The 23,792-nt window shown below is 53.4% G+C and overlaps 2 protein-coding genes across 5 annotated transcripts in view; both read right to left on the reverse strand.

The window, feature by feature from the left end:
* SLC22A20 (solute carrier family 22 member 20) overlaps window positions 1-5,989 on the reverse strand; it is a 29,258-nt gene extending 23,269 nt beyond the window's left edge. The window contains exons 1-3 of the mRNA XM_011720783.3: window positions 4,910-5,989; window positions 4,735-4,838; window positions 2,004-2,158 (exon numbers count right to left, since the gene is read on the reverse strand). Coding sequence (XP_011719085.2) covers window positions 2,004-2,158; window positions 4,735-4,838; window positions 4,910-5,290 — 640 coding nt within the window. The 5' untranslated portion in view covers window positions 5,291-5,989. The remainder of the gene's footprint in view (window positions 1-2,003; window positions 2,159-4,734; window positions 4,839-4,909) is intronic.
* A 1,198-nt stretch (window positions 5,990-7,187) lies between these two features.
* LOC105469562 (calpain 1) overlaps window positions 7,188-23,792 on the reverse strand; it is a 33,959-nt gene continuing 17,354 nt past the window's right edge. For all 4 annotated transcript variants that reach the window (XM_011720778.3, XM_011720781.3, XM_011720780.3 and 1 more), the window contains exons 11-22: window positions 15,385-15,560; window positions 14,506-14,517; window positions 13,561-13,772; window positions 13,416-13,455; window positions 12,150-12,215; window positions 12,008-12,065; window positions 10,501-10,565; window positions 9,967-10,035; window positions 9,788-9,866; window positions 9,039-9,155; window positions 8,639-8,697; window positions 7,188-7,926 (exon numbers count right to left, since the gene is read on the reverse strand). In XM_011720778.3, the coding sequence (XP_011719080.2) occupies window positions 7,900-7,926; window positions 8,639-8,697; window positions 9,039-9,155; window positions 9,788-9,866; window positions 9,967-10,035; window positions 10,501-10,565; window positions 12,008-12,065; window positions 12,150-12,215; window positions 13,416-13,455; window positions 13,561-13,772; window positions 14,506-14,517; window positions 15,385-15,560 (980 nt within the window). In that variant the 3' untranslated portion in view covers window positions 7,188-7,899. The remainder of the gene's footprint in view (window positions 7,927-8,638; window positions 8,698-9,038; window positions 9,156-9,787; window positions 9,867-9,966; window positions 10,036-10,500; window positions 10,566-12,007; window positions 12,066-12,149; window positions 12,216-13,415; window positions 13,456-13,560; window positions 13,773-14,505; window positions 14,518-15,384; window positions 15,561-23,792) is intronic.

Here is a 23,792-nt window from a genome sequence, read left to right on the forward strand (position 1 = left end):
CACAGGGCCCTCCTTGCTCTTCACCCTGGGCACACTTTCCACAGCAGGGCCTCTGCCTGGCAGTTCCCTCTGCCTGGAATGTTCTACCCCAGACACCTGCAGGGCTCACTCCCTCAACTCCTCCCAGTTTCGCTCAGAATGACCCCTTTTCAGTGCAGTCTTCCCAAACCACGCTAATTAAAACTGCAGACCCCTCTCCTCCAACCCGGCCATTCTTTGTGGGGTTTTTTGTTTGTTTTATTGAGGCAGAGTCTCACTCTGTCACCCAGGCTGGAGTGCAGTGGTGCGATCTCGGCTCACAGCAACCTCCACCTCCCAAGTTAAGCAATTCTCTTGCCTCAGCCTCCCGAGTAGCTGGGATTACAGGCGCCCGCCACCACGCCTGGCTAATTGTATTTGTAGTAGAGACAGGGTTTTACCATGTTGGCCAGGCTGGTCTCAAACTCCTCAGGTGATCTACCCGCCTTGGCCTCCCAAAGTGCTGGGATTACAGGCATGAGCCACCGTGCCCGGGCAACCTGGCCATTTTTCTCCCCTTTCCAGGCTTCGGTTTTCCTCTGTAGCACTTACTGTCTTCGAACAAACTATACGATTCGTTATGCGTGGTGGTGATATCGCCCCTCGCTAGAACATGGACCCCAAGGAGCTGGGCTTTGCTGTGTTCACCGCAACCTCTAGAGCCTCTCCGGGCACTAGGAGGTCCTCTATCAGGCAGTGGACCAGTGACAACTTGGTTAAGTAGAAGAATCAAGATACAGAACAGTGTGCACAGGAACAAACATGAGGGGAGGCATATATATATATACATAGGCGGGGGGTCACTACACTTGTGCGGTGTGACCCGAGGCAGGGCATGGCCTGTGGTGGGAGCTCCAGGGCACTTGATAGAATCTCTGCAAAGTCGTCTTTACAGGCTGAGATGTCCTAAGAGACAGCGCCCGTCCTCTCCAGCCTCAGGAGGTGTTAAGAGGCTGGGCAGTCTCTGATGCGTATGCGTGCATGCATGCGTGTGTGTGTGTGTGTGTCTGTATGTGTCTGTGTAGGTGTTAGAGCCCATTCCAGCATGAAGTGGACCTCGGACACCTGTTTCAAGCCATGGCCGGATGCCCACCCTGCAGAGTGAGCTGTGTAGGCTGGGATTTGCTGAGATCCCACTTTGTGCTGGGAGAGGGAGGGGAGGTCAGGTGTGCTGGCCTGGTGCGTCCTGGTTCTCCGGTCCCAAGATTTCTCCCTGACCGCTGATATAAAAGACCCATCCTATCTTTGCACAGCTGACCGTGGCAGCAGTTTCTGCGCCCAGTGATGTCCCCAGGAGCAAGCTAAGTGTTAAAATGAAGCATAGGTGGGTGGCAGGCCTGTGTCCTGGGTGGGCTTCCTACTGCTCTGCAAAGCTTTCTCCAAGGACCACCCAGGGACTGCCCAGAACCAGCCCAGAGTGAGGACTGAGTCTGCCATTTATCACCTGGGGGCACAACACTCCAAGCTGGCATTAGGAGCCAGGTCTCCACCATGAAGCTGAGGAATCACCAGCCTTTTTAGAGTCACACAATTTCAGGACTGGCTGCAGCCCTGGGGACCATCATGGCTCACTCCCCTCCTGTGTCCCTGTGGCCTCTGTGTCCCCACACTAAGCCTGGAGACAATAGGTGCTTAGTAAGTGGTTATTTTTGGCTAATTAACAAATAAAATAAACCTAACCCTCTCAGTTTACGGATGAGTACACTAAAGCCCAGACCTGGGAAAGGCCATCCAGGGACTCCCCACCCACAGCCAGCAGGGCCACCACTATCCGGGAGCCCAGGTCCCCCAAATCCAGAACTCTGGCGGGAGGCTTTGAGATGAGGTTGCTGGATGAGAATCCCAACAAAACAACATGAGAAAAATGTCTCCAACGACCCTGGACGTTGCCATCCCCGTGTCCCCCTGCCCCTGCCCCCTGCCCCCACCCGCCCCACTCTTTCAGGAGCCCCAGTCCTTCTCGGCCTCTCCTCGGCTGGACTCACCCAGGGAGAGGGAGTTGAGGATGATGCCAGAGAAGGTCATGCCCATCAGGAACCGGAAGACGCAGTAGGCACTGAAGGAGCTGAAATACGCTGTGGCGGACCCCGAAGCTGCCAGCTGCAGGTAGGACCAGACCAGGGGGGCCTTGCGGCCCAGCCTGAGTCCAGAGAATGGGCACAGGCATTAGAGTTTTTTTTTTTTTTTTTTTTTTTTTTTTTCTTCTTTTTTTTTTTTTTTTTTTGAGACGGAGTCTTGCTGTGTCACCCAGGCTGGAGTGCAATGGCCAGATCTCGGCTCACTGCAAGCTCCGCCTCCCGGGTTCACGCCATTCTCCTGCCTCAGCCTCCCGAGTAGCTGGGACTACAGGCACCCGCCACCTCGCCCGGCTAGTTTTTTTTGTATTTTTTAGTAGAGACGGGGTTTCACCGTGTTAGCCAGGATGGTCTCGATCTCCTGACCTCGTGATCCGCCCGTCTCGGCCTCCCAAAGTGCTGGGATTACAGGCTTGAGCCACCGCGCCCGGCCGGCATTAGAGTTTTGAGAGGCAGCAGCAGCATCCCCCAAGAAACAAATTGGCAGCCCACGCCTGCCCCTTCCACCCGAGCAGGGGCGTTATCAAGGCAGTCACGTCACGGGGATGATGGGGTACCCCGCGAAAGCCACCCCTCCAAAACAGAAACTTGAAACTGCTGGGACCCAGGCTTCGTGGCAGAGGTTAGTCACAGACACAGGGACATGGTGTAGAAGGACGTTGGCAAGGAGATTTAGTCCAGGCTCGAGGAAAGGCAGGGACTCTACAAAGCCCCAGAGGGGCGTGTGGCAGGTGGGGAGAGGTCACCTGAGCACTGTTCTGGCTAGAGAGAGGCCTCGAACCAGCACTCACAGCGGGTGAGCCCTTGGCCAGTCCCCAGTGTGGGAGCAGGAGCCAGGGTTGAGTCTTTACGTGGACTAGAGGGTTGCCATGCCACAGAGGAGCCCAAGGACAGGATGGCACGGTTATTTGCCCTATTTGCAAATGAGGGTCCAGGGCCAGAGCGCACAACCCCAATTTGGCCAGGAGGGAAGCAGGCCAAGAAGGGAGGCAGCTTTTCTTCTCCACACACCCCATGACCCTCTTACTCATTCACTCACTCACTCACCCACCCACTCACCCACCCACCCACCCACTCACCACCCATTCACCCACCCACCCACCACCCACTCACTCACCCACCCACCCACCCACCCACTCACCCCGCACTCACCCACCCACCCACTCACCCACCCACTCACCCACTCACTCACCCACTCACTCACCCACCCACCCACTCAGTCACCCACTCACTCACCCACTCACTCACCCACTCACTCACCCACTCACTTACCCACTCACCCACTCACCCACTCACTCACCCCCTCACTCATTTCTTCATGCATTCTTTCATTCACTCATTCATTGTGACACAATGTTCATTGATCATTAATCACCTCTAAGTGACGGGCCTGAGTTGAGGGCTGGTGACAAACGAGACACTCTGGATAAGACACAAACTCACATGTAGAAAGACCAGGATGTGTCATGACAGTGTGATGTGGGCCTGAGGTGTGTGGCACAGGGAGCCATCTATACTCCAGAGTGTGGGGTGGAGTCCGGGAGGACCCCCCAAACCTGAACTGAGAGAAGAAGGGCAGAGCAGAAGGGAGAGGGGAGAGAGAGCGAAGAGGAGGAAGGGGAAAGAGGTGCAGAGAGAGAGAGACGTGGGAGCCAACTTCAGAGCCATGAGCTGGCTGCACATCGCCGTCTGTCAATAGGGGTCAGTTAGGCTGGGCGCAGTGCTCACACCTGTAATCCCCGCACTGTAGGAGGTAGAGGGAGGAAGATTGCTTGAGCCCAGGAGTTTGAGACCAGCCTGGGCAACATAGTGAGACCCCATCTCTACTAAAAAAAAATTTTTTTTTTAAATTAGCTGGGTGTGTTGGTGGGTGCCTGTAGTCCCAGCTGGGGAGGCTGAAGCAGGAGGATCGTTTGAGCCCAGAAGGTTGAGGCTGCAGAGAGCTATGTTCATACCTCGGCACTACAGCCTGGGTGACAGAGTGAGACCTCACCCTAAAAAATAAGGGGGAGCAAGTTAGGGTTCGTACTGGCTCATACATACAGTGGGGTGTAGTGTAAAGACTAGGAGGGGTGGGACAGCTCTTTCTGAAGGAATAGGAGAGGAGGCCTCCAAAGTGAAGAAAAAGCTGGGTACAGGACCATGTGGGGTGTATGCCAGCATTTGCATAAAAAAAGGATGGCTAGGCCTGTCACTTCAGCTACTTGGGAGACAGAGGCAGGAGAATTGCTTGAGCCTGGAAGTTTGAGACCAGCCTGGGCAACATAGTGAGACCTCATCTCAAAGAAAAAAATGGGGGGGACATGAAGAAGAAAACAAATACAAAACAGGAAAATAAAAATGGGGGAATAGAACATATACACCCACTTGCTTGACTGCATAGAATCATAAAATGTCTCTGGTAAAAGACATAGAAACCAGGCTGCCCTCTGGGGGTTACTGCAGGGAGGGGCAGGGGCAGGAAAGGGGTGATCCCCAGCAGGCTCTTCTGTGCCTTTTGGGATTTGAAGCCATGTGAATGTACTATGTGTATTATCTGTTTAAAATGCACAAATCAACTGTAACAAAGAAAAATGAATGCAGAGGCTTAGGCTTTCTGGCCTGCACTGGGTGGCTGGGGCACTTATCCCCACGGGCTCACCTGTCTGCCAGGCTGCCAAACACGGCAGCCCCCACCAGCACCCCAGCCATGTAGACAGACTGCGCCAGGTCTCGGAGAGTGCGGGCCTCACACACCAGATCCCACTGCAGGGAAGACGTGAGCGCTTCAGACTGGGCCTCGGCAGCAGCCCCCCACACGCCCAGCCCCTTCTGACCTCCATCACGATGGTGGATGGGAAAACACTGTGGTTATAGACCCAGCCGTCCTTGCAGCGCTCCGTGGCCATGTCCGGGCCGGAGGAGTTGGGGCTCAGCAGGGCCCACTGAGGCTTGGTGAAGCGCCGGCGGGGCTCAGGGGCCCCAAGCTGGTCCAGGGGTACGGTGGCCCTCAGCCAGGCCCCTGAGTCGTTGGTGGAGGCCTCAGTGTGGTTAGCAGGGCCCCGGCAGTGGTGCGGGGGGACAGTGGCCGTGAAGTTCTGCAGGAAGTTGTGGCAGGCCAGCAGGCCGCAAGGCAGCAACAGCAGGCCCGTATGGATGAGCTGGAAGCGGCCCATGCCGCCCAGAGTGTCCAGCAGGTCTGTGAAGGCCATGGCCATAGGCCTGACCTGAGGCCCAGCCTGCCTGGCTTTATGTAGAGAGGCTGGGGAGGAGCCCTGGGAGTGGGAGGAACAGGCCAGGGGTGAGGACTGCAGACATCCTGTGCACCCTGTGTCAGAGGGCTCAGGTTACACCCCATAGGAGGGTTCAGGTGTCCCCACATCTGCAGGGCTCCCCTCCCCCATGCCCTTTCTCTAGGTCTCTCCATCTCTTACCCTGAGGGCCGAGTCACAGCCCACCACCCAGATCCGCAGGTCCAGCCACCCTGCCCACTGCTCTCACCGGCAGGACCCCAGCAGTGAACGGAGCACCGTCACGTTCCTTTTCCTCCAGAAGACACCGAGGCGTGTTTGGAAGCCTCGATTCCAGTCTTGGCACATGGGACACAGTCCCTGTCACTAGGCTCCAAATCGCAGCTGGAGCCTTAAGTGCTGAGAGTTCAGAATAATGGGGTGCAGTGGTTACAGATGCTTACCCTTCCCCACTTCCCAAGAAGGCAGGGACTTGGCTGCACAGGTGACACTTGGGAAAAAGCCCTTTTAAAATGCCCAAATAGGCCGGGCGTGGTGGCTCATACTTGTAATCCCAGCACTTTGGGAGGCTGAGGCAGGTGGATCACCTGAGGTCAGGAGTTCTAGACCAACCTGGCCAACATGGTAAAACCGTCTCTACTAAAAATATAAAAGTTAGCCAGGCGTGGTGGCGGGCACCTGTAATCCCAGCTGCTTGGGAGGCTGAGGCAAGAGACTCGCTTGAACCTGGGAGGCAGAGGTTGCAGTGAGCCGAGATCACGCCACTGCACTCCAGCCTGGGCAACAAAAGAGAAACTCCGTCAGAAAGAAAGAAAGAAAGAAAGAGAGGAGAGAAGGAGAGGAAAGAAAGAAAGGAAAGCAAGCCCAAATAGGGCAGTCAGGAGGAAGCCCTGCTCTTCCCACTCCCACCTCAATGACTCAGAGTTTTTGAGAGGTTAGGGCCCCAGGTCATCCAGACTCTGGTGTTCCCATCCCCTCATCAAATAAAACCCAATCCGGAGAGCAAGTAAGGGTTTGAGCAAGATGGCGGGGCCCTGCACACTCTCCCGCCCTCCAGCCCCTCACACACCCACCGAGGCTCCAGGAAGAGCTGAGCCACTGCCCTCACTGCTGAAGACCCTGAGCCTGACAGGACCTGGACTCCCAGTGAGGAGGTGACAAGGGCAAAATGCAAGCTCAAGACAGCAGCGTGCGGGCAGCCTGCCCCATGGGGCGCACAGGAGCCTCCACCGCCATCTCTGCCCCGACACTGGGGCCCACAGTAGCTGACAGCAGCCCACCCCCACCCTCCCCCAACTCGGCCTCTGCTCTGCATTTGCGGCTTCGCCCCATCCCCTCTTCCTTCCCCCAAGCCACTCTTATCTCTGGTAAGAAAATCCCGGATGCCGGAAGGGCCTGGAGGGGCTTATATAAGTGCAGGTGTCTGGGTCACAGGGGCTCCCCACAGAAGGACCTGAAGGCGGCTCCGTGCTCCGGGGAGCTCCCTGGGGGACTGGGTGTGTGCTAAGTAGAGGTTTGAGTTTCAGCCAGAGCCTCACCTCAATGGGCTGAAGTGTGCAAGAAAGGTAGGGGTCAGGCCTCCTGGGCGGCGGGGAGGGCATGTAGGATCAGCAGTCATGTGGGACCTCAGCTGTGTGGCCCTGTCCCTGCAGCTGGGGCCCCTCCTTCCCAACCTCCCAGGGCCAGGGGTAGCCTGGCCCAGATACCCAGTACTCCAGTAGGGGTTCAGGCTTCAGGTCAAGGGGAAAGAGATGGAAGGGTTGGAGGGGAGGGGTGAGCTGAGGCCACGAGCTGCCCCCATGGGCCGGGGCCTGCAGGTGCCCTCCAGGCAGTAGACTGGGGAGAAACAAGTCACAGACAGATGTGGGGCCTTTTCCTTTATTATTTGGGGTTCCTCTATATGGAACATGGGACCTCCCCACTCCAAGCCTAGTGCCTCTGGCACCCCCATAACCAGTACACAAGTCCCTGAAGAGTCCCCTTTAAAATCACTAATATAAAAAAGGAGCGAAGGAGGGAAGGCCGACCGCCCACAGATTGGGCAGCTCCTGGTCGGCAACAGGGCCAGGGAGGGACAGAGGGGGCACTGGCTTTGGCACAGGAAGGCACAGGCGTTCCCAGCTCCGGGGCCTCCCCGAGCTAGGAGGTGGCTCCACATGCCTGGACTGCAGACCGTGTAGAGCTAGTGGTTACAGTTTACAGTCTGCAGGCAAGGCCCGGCCGGTGCTGCTGAGTGGGTGGCCTCTGAAGTAAGGAGAGGGGACACATCAGGATGCTGGGGAAACCTGGGGCTGTCCCGAGGCAGGAACAAGCGAAAGCTGCCTTCCTGGCTTGGCAATGGAAGGGGCCCAGGGAGTCCATCCCGAGCCCATAGCTGGCGCAGGCAGGGGCTACACAGCTCTGCCCAGAGCAGATGAACGATGGTGGCTGGGAGGAGAGGGGACAGGAGGACGAGGCTGCCTCTCTGCTCCAAGGAAGGCACTTGCAGCTGGCGTGGCCTGGTGTTGTGTGGCAGGAGGCATGGCTTGGCAGACGAGGAGGGAGGGGAGCACGGCAAGGGGGACCGAGTCCCTGCCTCATGCAAACATGGTCAGCTGCAACCACTGCGGGAGAGCAGGCAGGTCAGCCGGGGCCGCAGAAATGGCTGCCTGGCTTCTTCCCCACCCAAACCCCAGGTCCAGCCCCCAACTCCACGGCTCAGGAGCCACCTCAGGGACCTCATGAAGGGGCTACTTTCTTACCTCCTCCACCCCCAGGAAACCAGAGTGCTGCTCCCATAGAGGCCTCCAAAGGCCTGGGTCTCCCCTCCTGCTCCTTTCCCAGAATCCAGACACCCCCACCCCAGCCTTTCAGGACTCAGGAGGCCTGGACTTCAGGGTTGCCTCTGGGGCTCAGGCTCATTTCCAGGAAAGGACAGGGAACACTGGCCAGATAAGAAAACTCGATCGCAGGCCGGGCGCGGTGGCTCAAGCCTGTAATCCCAGCACTTTGGGAGGCCGAGACGGGCGGATCACGAGGTCAGGAGATCGAGACCATCCTGGCTAACACAGTGAAACCCCGTCTCTACTAAAAATACAAAAACTTAGCCGGGCGAGGTGGCGGGCGCCTGTAGTCCCAGCTACTCCGGAGGCTGAGGCAGGAGAATGGCATAAACCCGGGAGGCGGAGCTTGCAGTGAGCTGAGATCCGGCCACTGCACTCCAGCCTGGGTGACAGAGCGAGACTCCGTCTCAAAAAAAAAAAAAAAAAAAAAAAAAAAAAGAAAACTCGATCGCCTGGACCTCTTCCCCCACCATGGGCTCGGGGAGGTTCCCACCTTAAACAAGTCAAACGTCACAACTCCATCCAGATCTGTGTCCAGAGTCTTGAAAAATCCTGTGTGTTCAAGAAAAGGTGATACAGGGCTGAAAACTCAGTGGGACATTCACGCAGGGCCAGGCCTAGCCCCCTTCCTGCCTGGTCCCTCTCTACCTCCCCACAGTACCCCAAGCTGACACCCCTTGAACCTGGGAAGCTTCACCCCTTCCAGCTGCCTGAGAAGCTGCCATCAACTCCCTCCCTCCCCAACTCTCCTGGCACTCAGCCAGGGCCCCCCAAACCCAGAACCAGGCCTCTCTGGCACACATCCACAGCACTGGCCTGTATCTGCTAATTCACCCATCTGTCATTCCCCCCAGCTCCTTGGTGACGCATTTGGGATGGAGCTGGACACTCACGGAACATGGTCTCTAGCCGCACCAGGCAGCACACGAAATTGTCAAAGTCGACCGCCAGGTCGGGCTCTGAGTAGCGGGTGATGATGAGCTCATAAAGCTTTTTGTTGAGCTTGAAGCCTGGTCCAGGAGAGTGAGTGAAGGTCAGGGAGGCGCAGCCCCTGCCCAACAGGATGGGGAAGGGGTTGAGTCCCTAGGAGGGGGCTGGAGCTAGGCAGGGTGCTTGGCGCCTTTTCTTCTCCAGAAGGGGCATGAAGGCCTCCTGGGCAGGGCCAGTAGCTATGAGGGGCTGGGCAAGTGAGTGCCAGTCTCTGGGCCCAGGTCATGCCAGGGAATCAGGAGTGCGCCAGTGAGGGCTCAGGGGTCCAGCTTAGTTTGTGCTGAATACCCTGGCCTTGTGCTTAAGCGGGCTGGGGTGAGTGAGCCCTGCATCTCCCTCACTGGAGGCTCTGCAGCCTGGCTCTGCCCCTGCTGGCTGTGAGGCCTGAAGTCAGTCACTTTCCTTCTCTGAGCTTCTCTTTTGTCATGTGCACAGTGGGGATGGTAAAAGACACTAGCCTCGTTAGGCTGCAGAGAGGAAGGAAGGAAGGAAGGAAACCCAGTAACGCACTTCGCTCAGTAACTGCGGGGAAAAGGACAAGATGGCTGTTACCACGTCACCACCAGCACCATGGGGACAAGGGCCTGGGGCATAGGAGCAGTGGGGCTACCGGTCCCAGGCCCCACAGGTGCCATCAGCCTTGGGGTCTCACCTGCCGACTCAATGGCCATCCGCATCTCATAGGCACTCATGCTGCCCGACTTGTCCAGGTCAAACTTCCGGAAGATGGACTGGGGTGGGGGCAGAGGGTGAGAGCCAGGCTGAGTCACCTGGCCCTTCCCACCGGCCTGGCCCGCACCTACACGACTGAGGTGAGTGGGGACAACCTACCAGGTAATTCCGGATGCGGTTCCACAGGATGTTGAACTCCACCAGGCCCAGCTTCCCATTGCCGTCACGCTGGGTGGCCGTTAAGAAGGAAATTCCACCACTTAGACCAGGCATGGGAGAGAGTGGGCAACTGTGCGGAACGGGAGACAGCCGCAGAGCCAGCAAGCTGACTTGGGGTTGGGTGAGGAGAAGCAGCAAAAGCCACACACAGTCAGCCCACAGCCGGGCTTGCATCGTTCTGAGCTGGGCTGCAGTGGAGTGGGCTGGGGAGGGTTCAGAAACAGCACCAGCCTCAGGGTCAATGGGGACCCAGGTCTTGCTCCGCCTTTCACTTGACACAGGTCTGTGCCTCAGTTTCTCCCTCCCAACCAACAGGATGATGTCCAGGGAGGCATCTGAGCATCAGGCACCGTGTGTGTGTCCACACTTCATATGGCTCTGTCCCGTTCTCTGCACTGTCCTGGGACAGTTTTCCCAGCACGGATACCTCCACCCAAAACCCCACTCAGGAGACAAAAGCAAATGGAAGGATACATCCATGAGGTTCACCATGCTGCGGCACGACTCTAGGCTGAAGCCCTTGGTCCGCAGGTCTTTGTCTGCAAGAAAAACCAATTCCAACACCTCCACCTAGCGAGATTCCTGTACCTGCCCCTGCTGGGAGCACTGGGTGGGGCAGAGTCAGGGAAGCACAAATCCTGCCCAGTGGGTACAATATCTGGCAGAGGAAGTGGGTAGGATTGTTTGTATCATCAGGAAGTACAGGCAAAGCATGTTAGCAATCAAGCCAAAGTCCCAACAGCCACAATTAATCCAAAGTAAAAAGAAACGAGTGTGAAAGAGAAAAGCGCAAAATTGGGTAGAAAGATGGGGCAGGGCAGGGCTTGCTGCAGGCTAGGAGGGCAGGCAGTGCTTCACTGGCAAGGAGAGGAGGAGAGGGGCTCTGGTTAAGGAAACCATGTGGATGGAGGTCAGTGGCAACAAAGCCGAGGGGAGGGGAGGGGAGGGGAGGGGAGGAGAGGGGAGGAGAGGGGAGGAGAGGGGAGGAGAGGGGAGGAGAGGGGAGGGGTTGCCAACAGTTGTCTGCACTGGGGAGTGAAGCCAGTCACATGGTGTTCCCCAAGCCACTCAGCCTGGTCCAGGAGGCTTTGAGAGGAAGGGTAGACTTTTCCTTGGTACTAAGGTGCTGCTCCTGCTTGCCTTTTTTTTTTTTTTTTTTTTTTTTTTTTGAGATGGAGTCTCGCTCTGTCGCCCAGGCTGGAGGGCAGTGGCCGGATCTCAGCTCACTGCAAGCTCCGCCTCCCGGGTTCCCGCCATTCTCCTGCCTCAGCCTCCCGAGTAGCTGGGACTACAGGCGCCCGCCACCTCGCCCGGCTAGTTTTTTGTATTTTTAGTAGAGACGGGGTTTCACCGTGTTAACCAGGATGGTCTCGATCTCCTGACCTCGTGATCCGCCCGTCTTGGCCTCCCAAAGTGCTGGGATTACAGGCTTGCGCCACCGCGCCCGGCCTTTTTTTTTTTTTTGAGACAGGGTCTTGCTCTGTTGCCCAGGCTGGAGTGCACTGATGTGATCACAGCTCACTGCAGCCTCAACCTCCCTGGGCTCAAGCCATCCTCCCAACTCAGCCTCCTGAGTAGCTGGGACTACAGGTGCACGCCACCAGGCCTGGCTAATTTTTGTACTTTTTTGTAGAGAAGGGGTCTCTCCATATAGTCCAGGCTGGTCTTGAACCCCTGGGCTGAAGCGACTCCTGCCTCGGCCTCCCAGAGTGTTGGGACTACAGGTGTGAGCCACTGTGCCTGGCCAGGTTGTGCGTCTAATCTCACAAAGGCACAGCACCCGAGCACAGGGATTCCCAGGACAGCAGGTCAGGAGGAAGAGTATGGGATGGAAATGGCAGGAAACCGGGCTCAGAAAAACTGGAGGGTTCCCGGATTCATGCAGACCAAGGGATGGGGTTCAGCTCAGTGTGTGGGCAGGGGCCTGGATTCTGATGTGGAAGAAATGGTGGGGTGGTGTGGCAGCCCCGCGGGGACTCACGTTTGCTGATGATCCTGTTGAGGATTGTCCGCAGCTCCTTCACACTGATCTCCATGTCCTGGGGAGAGAGAGGAGGTGGCACCTGCCCCAGGAAAGGGCTGCCCCTCACAGGCCCCTCCCAACCCACCATGCCCCAACCTACCTCCCCTGCCAGCTGCCTGAAGAGGGCCTTGAAGTTCTCATCAATCTCCTCTTCTGAGAGCACTTGCTGGACCGAGAAGAGGGGAAAGCAGGTAAGAGAGGCCCTGGCCCTGCCTGTGTGGAGGCGGCTGGAGGGAGGGCTGAGGCCGCGTATCTGCTACAAGTCACTTCACTTCTCTGAGCCTCACTTTTCTTTTCTTTTTGAGATGGAGTCTCACTCTGTCACCCAGGTGGGAGTGCAGTGGCGCGATCTCAGTTCACTGCAACCTCCGCCTCCCGGGTTCAAGCCATTCTCCCTGCCTCAGCCTCCTGAGTAGCTGGGATTACAGGTGCGCACCACCATGCCCGGCTAATTTTTGTATTTTTAGTAGAGACGGGGTTTTGCCATGTTGGTCAGACTGGTCTTGAACTCCCGACCTCAGGTGATCTGCCCACTTCAGCCTCCCAAAGTGCTAGGATTGCAGGTGTGAGCCACCGCACCCAGTTTGAGTCTCACTTTTCTAATCTGTGAAAAGGTAATCTTGTCTCTGCCCTGCCCAACTCCATGCCCAGGACTCGTGACCTAAATGAAGGGGGTGCTGTGCAGCTCAGGGAGTAAAAGGCAAGAGTTTGGGCCGGGTGCCATGGCTCATGCCTGTAATCCCAGCACTCTGGGAGGCTGAGGTGGGTGGATCACCTGAGGTGAAGAGTTCGAGACCTGCCTGGCCAATATGGTGAAACCTTGTCTCTACTAAAAATACAAAAATTAGCCGGGCGTGGCAGCGTGCGCCTGTAATCCCAGCTACTCCGCAGGCTGAGGCAGGAGAATCACCAGTGAGCTGAGATCACACCATTGCACTCCAGCCTGGGTGACAGAGTGAGACTCTGTCTCAAAAAAAAAAAAAAAAGGTAAGAGTTTGGATCCCTACTGTATGGCCTCAGGCAAGTTCCCTAACCTCTGTGAACCTGAATTTCCCATTCAGAGGAGGTATAGTAACAAGACCCGGACAGGGTTGATGTGGGGAGGAAATGAGGTAACACAGGTGAAGTGCTCAGCACAAACCCGCCACCAGGTGAGAGCTCAGGGCCTGTGCCATTAGTATCACAGGTCCTCTGCAAACTGTGAAGTGTTGGGTCGATGAGGGATTAGCATTACTCCTATGGCTCCCGCCAGGAGGGGATCTTCCCTGTTAGCAGGAACTCAGGGGACAGGACATCTGGGTCCCCATCACACACCCAGGGGTGAGGAAGAGAGGAGGACAGAGTCTGGTAGGGTGGGACCACGCACCTCGTCGGGGAGATTGGCCTGGATCTGGTCATCCAGCTCGCTGCAGAGAGTGGGGAGGAAAGGAGCCAGTCAGAGGGGGACAGCAGAGGGCCAAGCGGGGGAGGTTGAGAGAGGGGAGAGTGGCAGGGGCTGGTCCATGACTCACGCTGTCCCAGCGCTCTTCTCCGAGAAGAAGCGCAGCACGAAGTCGCCCTCCTTGTTGGGTTCGAAGGTGGAGGGCACCACCACATACTCCCCAGGTGGCAGGCGGAAGCGGGTGCTGACCTCTCGCAGGTTGATGAACTGCTCTGAGCGCGCCCGAGACGCATTGGCCAGGAAGAAATCACGCTTCAAGTGTAGGGCCGGCTGGCCCACCAGCTAGTGGGAGGGAGGAGGGAGCAGGGCTGCAACTGCCCACTCAGCCCACCTTCAGGGGCCGCCCCCAGACCCAGACTCCAGGCTCCTTGTCCTGGCCAAGGGGCTAGAGAGCTAGGACATGACTCACTCACAGCCTGTGTGACCCTAACAAGACATTTTGCCTCAGTTTCCTCATCTGTAAAATGTAACAACCCTACTTACTGCAGAGGAGCGGAGCACCAGATTGCAGATTAGGCATGTGTTTCAATAACATGGTCATTAGTATCATCGGGAGCTTTCCCCAGGTCAGGCACTGCAGGGTACTCAGCACCTCACTTGCTGTTCTGCCGTTATGCCCATTTTACAGACACAAACACAGACTCGGAGCTTAAGCAACTGCTCAAGGGTACAGAACTCTCAGCTTGTCTAATGCCCTGCTCCTGACATTGCTGGACTGCCCTAGTTGGCACTTACTTGGTGTAGATGGGAAGGCAGGAAGAGCCTCATGTGTACATGTCAGACAGGAGCTCTGAGGACCAGGGCTCAAATCCAGCTCCCTCACTGACTACCTGTGCTGCCCCTTAGGAGGGCAATGTTTGCTCTGCCCACTGAACAGGTGGGGAGAAGCATTTTTCAAGCAGTGAAACAAGGTGACTTCTTAGCTCTCCAGGCCAGGGTGGGTTTGCCACTGGGCTGCTCCCCTGTGGCACCATCAGAGGTGTGTGACTGCAGGTGGGTCAAGTGCCACACCTACCTCCGGAGGGACCTGCAATAGAGAGACACGGGAAGTCAGAGACGTGTGTTTGTCCCAGGGCGGGGTCATGGTGCGTGCTGGGCAGAGGTCCTGAGTTCTCAGACGGGACTGATGGGATGAGGAGGCAGAAGGCAGGGCCCTGGGGACCCAGATGCGGTCCCTGCACCAGAGCAGGGCCCCAGGAGGGAGGGCTCAGGCAGGGTCCTCTTGGTCCTGGTAATGTCTGCCCTAGGACTCCACTCTTGAGTCAGAGGCTCCAGGCCAGCCCTCGGGGTGGCCAACTGCAATGTTCCAAAGCCCAGGGACAAGAAAGGGCCACTGCAGGCTGCTGCCAGGGGGTCTGGGTGTGGGCTAAGACTGCTACCAGCGAGGTCCAGAAGTTTCTGTCCCTGTCTTGAGGGCAGTGTGTGAAGCAGGGCAGCTATAGGGCAAGAGCAAGGAGTTCTAATCACAGAACGACTGGCACAGCCGCACCTTGGCCGACAGGCCCTCCCTATCCCCTGTCTTTCCCCTGCCAGCTTCTGCTCACAGCCTCCAAGACGGAAAGCTCAGTACTTCTGGGGTCAGCTGAGCCAGCTCCCTCCTCCAAGAGCAGCAGGCCGCCCTCTAAGCGGGAGGTTAATCCCAGAATCTCCCTTCCCTGAGCCAACCCTCTTCCTCTCTTTCAGCCAGAGGGCCTCAGCAGGTGCCTCCTGGAGGCTGAGATCTCCCAGCCCTCAGGATGGTGGCGGGAGTGGAGAGTGGGGGTGTGGGGTGGAATTTGCGGGGAAGGGTACGGCCCCTGGCGCCCCCTGGCGGAAGCCTGCGTGCGCTGCGGGTGGGGGGGTGCCAGGTCCTCTGCCTGCTCAGTGAGATCCACGGGGGATCCATCCTGCTCACCTCGTAGACTGCAAAGCCAATAGTCTCCATGTCGCGGCCGAAGCGGCGCTCGCGGCGGCGGTGCTTCTGCATAAGGGCGAGCACGAAGCTGCAGCCTGACTCGCGGTCCCCGTAGTCGTCCGGGTCATCCGTCTCATCCAGCCGGATCTTGAACTGGGGGTTCACCCAGAAGGTGGCTGCGGGCAGGTGAGGAGGCGGGGATCAGAGGCAGGGCGGGGCAGAGCCAAGTGGCCCCCAAGCCTCCCCAGCAGGCTCCCGTGTGTGCATTCATTCATTCAACTAATATTACTGAGCGCAGGGAGCAGGCAGGGTGATGGGCAGGCTGGGCCAGGCTCGGTCCGTGCCCTCAAGGCCTGTATTTGGAAACTAGAGGCTTAAGTGTGAGCAAGTCCATTAAGTTAGCGAGCAGAGCAATTGCAAAAAAAAAAAAAAAAAAGCAAGCAGAGTAGATCAGAGTAGGGGGCCTATGCCCTGAGACCCAAAGGGGCTGCCCTGGGAAGCCACTGAGAAGCAGAAGTCAGGCGGAGGGCACCCCAGAGCAGAGGTGGGGAAGGGCCCCACGCATCTGCGGACAGGGAGCACCTTCAGAGGTTCCAGGGAACACGGAGATCCAGGGCAGCTGCAGGGCTCGCAGGAGCCGGCCAGGGGCTAGGGGCGTGTGGACTGAAGCAAAGGGTAAGGACCCTCCCACAGCTTGCAGCAAGGAGGGATGTGACTGCATTAGGACTCTAAAAGGTGGCTAGAGTGCTGTGTGGACAAAGACTTAGAAGACGGCAAGAGAAAAAGCAGGCGTCTGACAGGAGGCCACAGCCAGCCAGCAAGGGAAGGCAGGGGCTTGCATTTCTGGCAGTTGGGTCATTTTGCTGCCTGAAGAACCCTCTTGACTAAAACAGCCCAGTGCAGGATAGAACGGTAAACTGCAAAACTTATTTTTAAAAGTACAGCATCCCCTGCCCTCCATTGACAATAATAATAATAAAGATAATAACAACTTGGGTGAGGATGTGGAGGGATCGGAACCTCACAGGATGCTGGCAGGAATGTAAAATGTTGCAGCTGCTCCAAAGAACCCTCTGGCAGTTTCTCAAAAGGTTAAACACAAAGCTTCGTATGACCCAGAAATTCCACTCCCAGCTCTATACCCAAGAGAAATGAAAACATGTGTCCATGCAAAGTCTTGTTCATAAGAGCGTGGCAGGGCGCGGTGGCTCACGCCTGTAATCCCAGCACTTTGGGAGGCCCAGGCGGACGGATCACTTGAAATCAGGAGTTTTGAGACCAGCCTGGCCAATTTGGTGAAATCTCACCTCTACTAAAACTACAAAAATTAGCCTGCCATGGTGGCCCATGCCTGTAGTCCCAGCTACTTGGGAGGCTGAGGCAGGAGAATCGCTTAAACCCGGGAGGCAGAGGTTGCACTGAGCTGAGATCATACCATGGCATACCAGTCTGGGCGACAGAGTGAGACTCAGTCTCAAAAACAAATAAACAACCCATAAAATTAGCTGGGCGTGGTGGCGCATGCCTGTAATCCCAGCTACTCAGGAGGCTGAGGCAGGAGAATCACTTGAACACAGAGGCAGAGGTTGCAGTGAGCCAAGATCGTGCCACTGCACTCCAGCCTGGGTGGCGAGCAAGATTCCATCTCAAAAAAAAAAAAAAAGAGAGAGAGAATGTTAATGGCTGCATTATTTATAACAGCTGAGTGGATGAAACTACCCAATTATCCATCAACTAAAGAGTGAATATACAAAATGTAGAGCCCAACAATGGAATACTATTTGGCAACCAAGAGGTACAACATACATGCTACAACATGGAGGAATCTTGAAAACATTATGCTAAGTGAAAAAGGCCAGCCACAAAGGACCATGTATTATATGATCCTGTTCACACGAAATATCCCGAATAGGAAAATCCATAGAGATAAGAAGTAGATTGGTGGTTGTCAGGGCTGCCGGGAGGGCTGGGGAGTCATGGCTAAGGAGTACCTCATTTGTTTTGGGATAATGAAATGTTCTAAAATTGACATGGTGATGGTTGCACAACTCTGTGAATATACTTTAAATAGTATATTTAAATTGTATATTTAATAGTATATTTAAATCGTAATACATGGCCAGGCGTGGTGGCTCATGCCTGTAATTCCTGCACTTTGGGAGTCCAAAGCAGCTGGATCACCTAAGGTCAGGAGTTTGAGACCAGCATGGCCAATGTGGTGAAACCCCGTCTGTACTAAAAATGCAAAAATTAGGTGGCCGTGGTGGCAGGTACCTGTAATCGCAGCTACCTAGAAGGCTGAGGTAGGAGAACTGCTTGAACCTAGGAGACGGAGGTTGCAGTGAGCCGAGATCGCACCACTGCACTCCAGCCTGGGCAACAGAGCGAGACTCCATCTCAATAAACAAACGAATGAACAAACAAATAAATAAAATAAATTGTAATATACTTCAGTATATTTAAATTGTATATTTAAAAGTATATTTAAGGCCGGGCGCGATGGCTCAAGCCTGTAATCCCAGCACTTTGGGAGGCCGAGACGGGCGGATCACAAGGTCAGGAGATCGAGACCATCCTGGCTAACCTGGTGAAACCCCGTCTCTACTAAAAAATACAAAAAACTAGCCGGGCGAGGTGGTGGGCACCTGTAGTCCCAGCTACTCGGGAGGCTGAGGCAGGAGAATGGCGTAAACCCGGGAGGCGGAGCTTGCAGTGAGCTGAGATCTGGCCACTGCACTCCAGCCTGGGCGGCAGAGCGAGACTCCGTCTCAAAAAAAAAAAAAAAAAAAAAAACAGTATATTTAAATTGTAACTTTAAATAGGTGACTTGTATGGTATGTGAATTAACTATCAATAAAGATGTTTTTAAAAAATAGAAAGTAGGAACCCTGCAAGGTAAACAATGCTAAAGGGCTTCTGTAGACCCCTGAGTCCCGGAGTATAGAAGCAGATGATAAAGATCCACCTGAGGTAGAGAATCCAATAGGAGGTTCTTGCAATTAAACTGGAACCCCCTATCAGGAATGTCAGCAATTAAGTATGAAAGAAAATTAGGCTGGGGCGCAGTGGCTCACGCCTGTAATCCCAACACTGTGGGAGGCTGAGGAGGGTGGATCATTTGAGGTCAGGAGTTTGAGACCAGCCTGGCCAACATGGTAAAACCCAGTCTCTACTGAAAAAATACAGAAATTAGTCAGGCATGGTGGTGGGCACCTGTAGTCCCACTCACTTGGGAGGATGAGGCAAGAGAATCGCTTGAACCCAGGAGTCAGAGGTTCAGTGAGCCAAGATCATGCCACTGCACTCCAGCCAGGGCAACAGACCAAGACTGTGTCTCAAAAAAAAAAAAAAAAAAAGAGAGAAAGAAAATTAAACCTCCCTGGAGGGAAGGAAAAATAACCTCAAGCCAGCCTTCATATGACCTTTCAGTTTTAATTCACACTGCCTGTGAAACCTTAAGAAGATAATTTAGTTTTAAAAGTGTCCTTCACCAGGCACAGTGGCTGATGGACTGTAATCCCAGTGTTTTGGGAGACCGAGATGGAAGGACTGCTTGAGCCCAGGAGTTCAAGACCAGCTTGGGCAACATAGGGAGACCCCATCACTACAAAAAGTAAAAAAAATGAGCCAGGCATGGTGGCATGGATTTGTAATCCCAGCTAAATCAGGAGGCTGAGGTGGGAGGATCACTTGAGCCCAGTTCAACACCAGCCTAGGCAACCTAGCAAGACCCCATCTCTACAAAAAATTTAAGAAGTTAGCTGGGTGTGTGGCATGTGTCTCTATCATAGTCCCAGCTACTTGGGAGGATAGCTTGAGCCCAGAAGACTGAGGCTGCAGTGAGCTATGATTGCACCACTGCACTCCAGCCTGGGTGACAGAGTGAGACCCTGTCTCAAAAAAAGAACAAGGTGGCCAGGTGCGGTGGCTCACACCTGTAATCCCAGCACTTTGGGAGGCCAAGGCAGGTGGAGCACAAAGTCAGGAGTTCAAGACCAGCCTGGCCAAGATAGTGAAACCCCATCTCTACTAAAAATATAAAAATTTAGCTGGGCGTGGTGGCACACGCCTGTAATCCCAGCTACTCAGGAGGTTGAGGCAGAGAACTGCCTAAACCTGGGGACTGGAGGTTGCAGTGAGCCAAGATCATACCACTGCACTCCAGCCTGGACGACAGAGTGAGACTCCGTCTCAAAAAAAAAAAAAGAACAAGGCTGGGTGTGGTGACTCATGCCTGTAATCCTAGCACTTTGGGAGGCTGAAGCAGGCAGATCGCATGAGTCCTGGAGCTCAAAACCAGCCTGGGTGAGGCGGTAAAACCCCATCTCTACAAATATTAGCTGGGCACAGTGCTGTCTGCCAGTAGTCCCAGCTATTGGGGTGGCTGAGGTGGAAGGATTCCTTGAGCCTGGGAGATCGAGGCTGAAGTGAGCTGAGATTATGCCATTGCACTCCAGCCAGAGCAAGACTGTGTCTCAAAAAACAAATAAATAAAAAAGAACGAAAATGGTGTTCTGGATTGGTGGCATTCCAGGTGACTAGCAGAAACACCCTGGAGCAATTTAACTTTATCTGAAGACTCAAAGAACTCTCTCACAGGTGAACTTCTAGGCCAAGCAAGGCAGAGATCTCACAAGCAAACAAGGCGTGATAACTGAGCAGCAGCCACAGTGGACAAAAATTGACCACTAAGACTTCAGATATTGACCTTATCAGACACAGAATATAAGACTATGCTTGCTATATTTAAAGAAATAAATGAAAAGTTTGAAAATTTGAGCAAAAATGAACAGATTTGAAAAGATCCATTATATCTTCTAGAAATAAAATTTTTTAAATTGAAATTAAGTTCTTGGAAGAAATAACCAACAGATTTGACAGAGCAAAAAATAAAATTAGTGAATTGAGAAAGGAACTGAAGGAACAACCCAGAATGCAATCCAGAGACACTAAGAGATGGGAAATCTAAAAGCAAGATTAAGAGAAAGAGAGGATTGAGTGAGAAGGTCCAGTTTATATTTGATTAGAATATACAGAGAGTGGGAAGGAGGTGATATTCTCAAAGATCATGACTACGGATTTTCTAAAATTGTTAAAAGACATCAATTCATAGCCAGGAAGTTCAATACATTCAAAGCAGAATGAAAAGAAATCCATAGCTCCACGCATCTTGGTGCATCGTATAGTATGAAGGAAAAAAAAATTTAAGATTTTTTCAGGCCGGGCGCGGTGGCTCAAGCCTGTAATCCCAGCACTTTGGGAGGCCGAGGTGGGCGGATCACAAGGTCAGGAGATCGAGACCACAGTGAAACCCCGTCTCTACTAAAAATACAAAAAATTAGCCGGGCGCGGTGGCGGGCGCCTGTAGTCCCAGCTACTCAGGAGGCTGAGGCAGGAGAATGGCGGGAACCCGGGAGGCGGAGCTTGCAGTGAGCCGAGATCGCGCCACTGCACTCCAGCCTGGGCAACAGCGTGGGACTCCGTCTCAAAAAAAAAAAAAAAAAAAAAAAGATTTTTTCCAGAAGGCAAGGTAGACAGACTCCTGGCTTACATAGCGATGACGGAAGCAGAACAAGGAATAATAGTGTCTTTGATAGGCTGAAAATAATGTCAAGCCAGAATTCTATATCCAGAGAACTGTCAAGAATAAGCACACTCTAAAGGCATTTTAGACAAACACTGAGAAAGTTTATAACCCACAGACCCTTGCTAAAAAAAAAACAATACAAAAAGGACCACGTGTGGTACTTCATGCCTGTAATTCCAGCAAGTTGAAAGGCCAAGGAAGGAGGATCACTTGCACCCAGGAGTTCAGGACTAACTTGGGGCTGGGCGTGGTGGCTCACGCCTGTAATCCCAACACTTTGGGAGGCTGAGGCAGGTGGATCACTTGAGGCCAGGAGTTCGAGACCAGCCTGGTCAACATGGTGAAACCCCATCTCCACTAAAAATATAAAAATTAGCTGGGTGTGTTGGTGCACACCTATAATCCCAGCTACTTAGGAGGCTGAGGCAGAAGAATCGCTTGAACTTGGGAGGCAGAGGTTGTGGTGAGTCGAGATCGCGCAACTGCACTCCAGCCCGGGCGACAGAGCAAGACTCTGTCAACTCCCCACCACAAAAAAAAAAAAAATTATCTGGGCATGGTGGCTGTGGTCCTAGCTACTTGAGAGGCTGAGGTGAGAGGCTCACCTGAGACCACGAGATCAAGCCCGCTCAAAAAGAAAACAAAACAAAGGAAATGCAAAAGGATATATTTCAGGTGGATGGAAAATGATCTCAGATGAAAGGTCTGAGAATGCTGAACAAAAATGCTGTTATTCTGTGGGTAATCCAAATAACATGGGCTATCTCAAATCATGATGATGTTTGAGATAGCCCATGTTATCTCAAATGATGATGTTTGAGACAAAAAAAAAAACACTTTAGAATTAAAATATTAGCCCACCATAGCATCATAAACAAAGGAAAGGGGTGATTCAGGCTTAATTTCTAAAGTTTTTGCATTGTTCAAGAGGAAGGTAAAGACATTGATTAGGGCTGGGTGAGGTGGCTCATGCCTGTAATCCTAGCACTTTGGAAGGCTGAGGCAGGTGGATGGCTTGAGCTAGGAGTTTGAGACCAGCCTGGGTAACAAAGCAAAACCCCATCTCTACCAAAAAAGTGCAAAAATTAGCCAGGCATGGTGGTGTGTGCCTATAGTACCACTCAGCTACTCGGGAAGCTCAGGTGGGAGGATGGCTTGAGCCCAGAAGATAGAGGTTGCAGTGAGCTGAGATCACGCCACCACACTCCAGCCTGGGTGACACAGCCAGACCCTGTCTCAGGAAAAAAAAAGAAAGAAACTGATTAACTAATTTCAGTATGTATTAAGCAAACTCTTACGTCTTTCAAACTCACAGAGAAAAAAACCAGTAGAGAGAAAAGCAGGAACTCAATACAAAGGGCAGCATGACAGGAAAGACAGGCAGAAAATAAGTAAAAACAGTAAGTCAGCTGAAATAAATACAGCATTAATCACTGTGAGTGTACATGAGCTAAACTCTCTAGTCAAAGGACAAAATTTTCCTTTTTTTTTTTTTTTTGAGATAGAGTTTTGCTCCTGTCACCCAGGCTGGAGTGTAATGGCACAATCTTGGCTCACTGCAACCTCCACCTCCTGGGTTCAAGTGATTCTCCTGCCTCAGTCTCCCAAGTACCTGGCATTACAGGTACCCACCCCAACCTTGCCCGGCTAATTTTTGTATTTTTGGTAGAGATGGAGTTTCACCATGTTGGCCAGGCTGGTCTTGAACTCCTGACCTCAGGTGATCCATCTGCCTGGGCTTCCCAAAGTTCTGGGATTACAGGCGTGAGCTGCCGCGCCTGGCCATGGACAAAATTTTTCAAACTGGATTACTAAAAAGTCCGCTAGTGCTGTTTACAAGAAAACAAAACACTGGGCTATGGAAAGATTGGACATCAAAGAGTATAAAAAGATATATTTTAAAAATTCAACAAAAAACCCTCCTGAATCAGCTATAGAAACATTGGCTGAAGGCCGGGCGCGGTGGCTCAAGCCTGTAATCCCAGCACTTTGGGAGGCCGAGACGGGCGGGTCACAGGTCAGGAGATCGAGACCATCCTGGCTAACATGGTGAAACCCCGTCTCTACTAAAAAATACAAAAAACTAGCCGGGCGAGGTGGTGGGCGCCTGTAGTCCCAGCTACTCCGGAGGCTGAGGCAGGAGAATGGCGTGAACCCGGGAGGCGGAGCTTGCAGTGAGCTGAGACCCGGCCACTGCACTCCAGCCTGGGCGACAGAGCGAGACTCCGTCTCAAAAAAAAAAAAAAAAAAAGAAACATTGGCTGAAATAGACTGGAAAGTAAAAATAATTATTACAGATGAAGGTGGTCACTAGATTTTTAAAAATGTTTAATTCCCTAGGCGCTTATAAGAATTCTAAATGTGATGTACCAAATATCATAGCTCAAAATATATAATGAAAAATAATTGATAGAAATATAGAGAGAAGTTGGCAAAGCCATTAGGATACGATTTTTATCATCTTTCTTTCAGTAATTGATAGATTAAGCAGACAAAATAATAAGTTTGATATAATGGACAATTATAGAACAATCCCCCTAATACTCAGAGAATAGCATACTGGTTGAGAGAACAGGCTTCAGGATCCCTCTGCCTGGGTTCAGATCCCAGTTTTGCCACTTCGTAGATCAGTGACTTCAGCAAGTTGCTTAAATCTTTCTGTGCTTCAGTTTCTTTATTATCCCTAAGATAGGGATAATGATAGTACTTGCCTCATAGGCTCAGTGTGAGTTAAGCTAATTTTAATATTTAAAATACTTAGGAGTGCTTTACATATAGTCACAATTTGCTAGCCAGTCTTTTCAAGAACGAAGTAATCTTT

This window comes from Macaca nemestrina, chromosome 12 (genome assembly GCF_043159975.1).
Source record: "Macaca nemestrina isolate mMacNem1 chromosome 12, mMacNem.hap1, whole genome shotgun sequence".
Classification (NCBI taxonomy): Eukaryota; Metazoa; Chordata; class Mammalia; order Primates; family Cercopithecidae; genus Macaca; species Macaca nemestrina.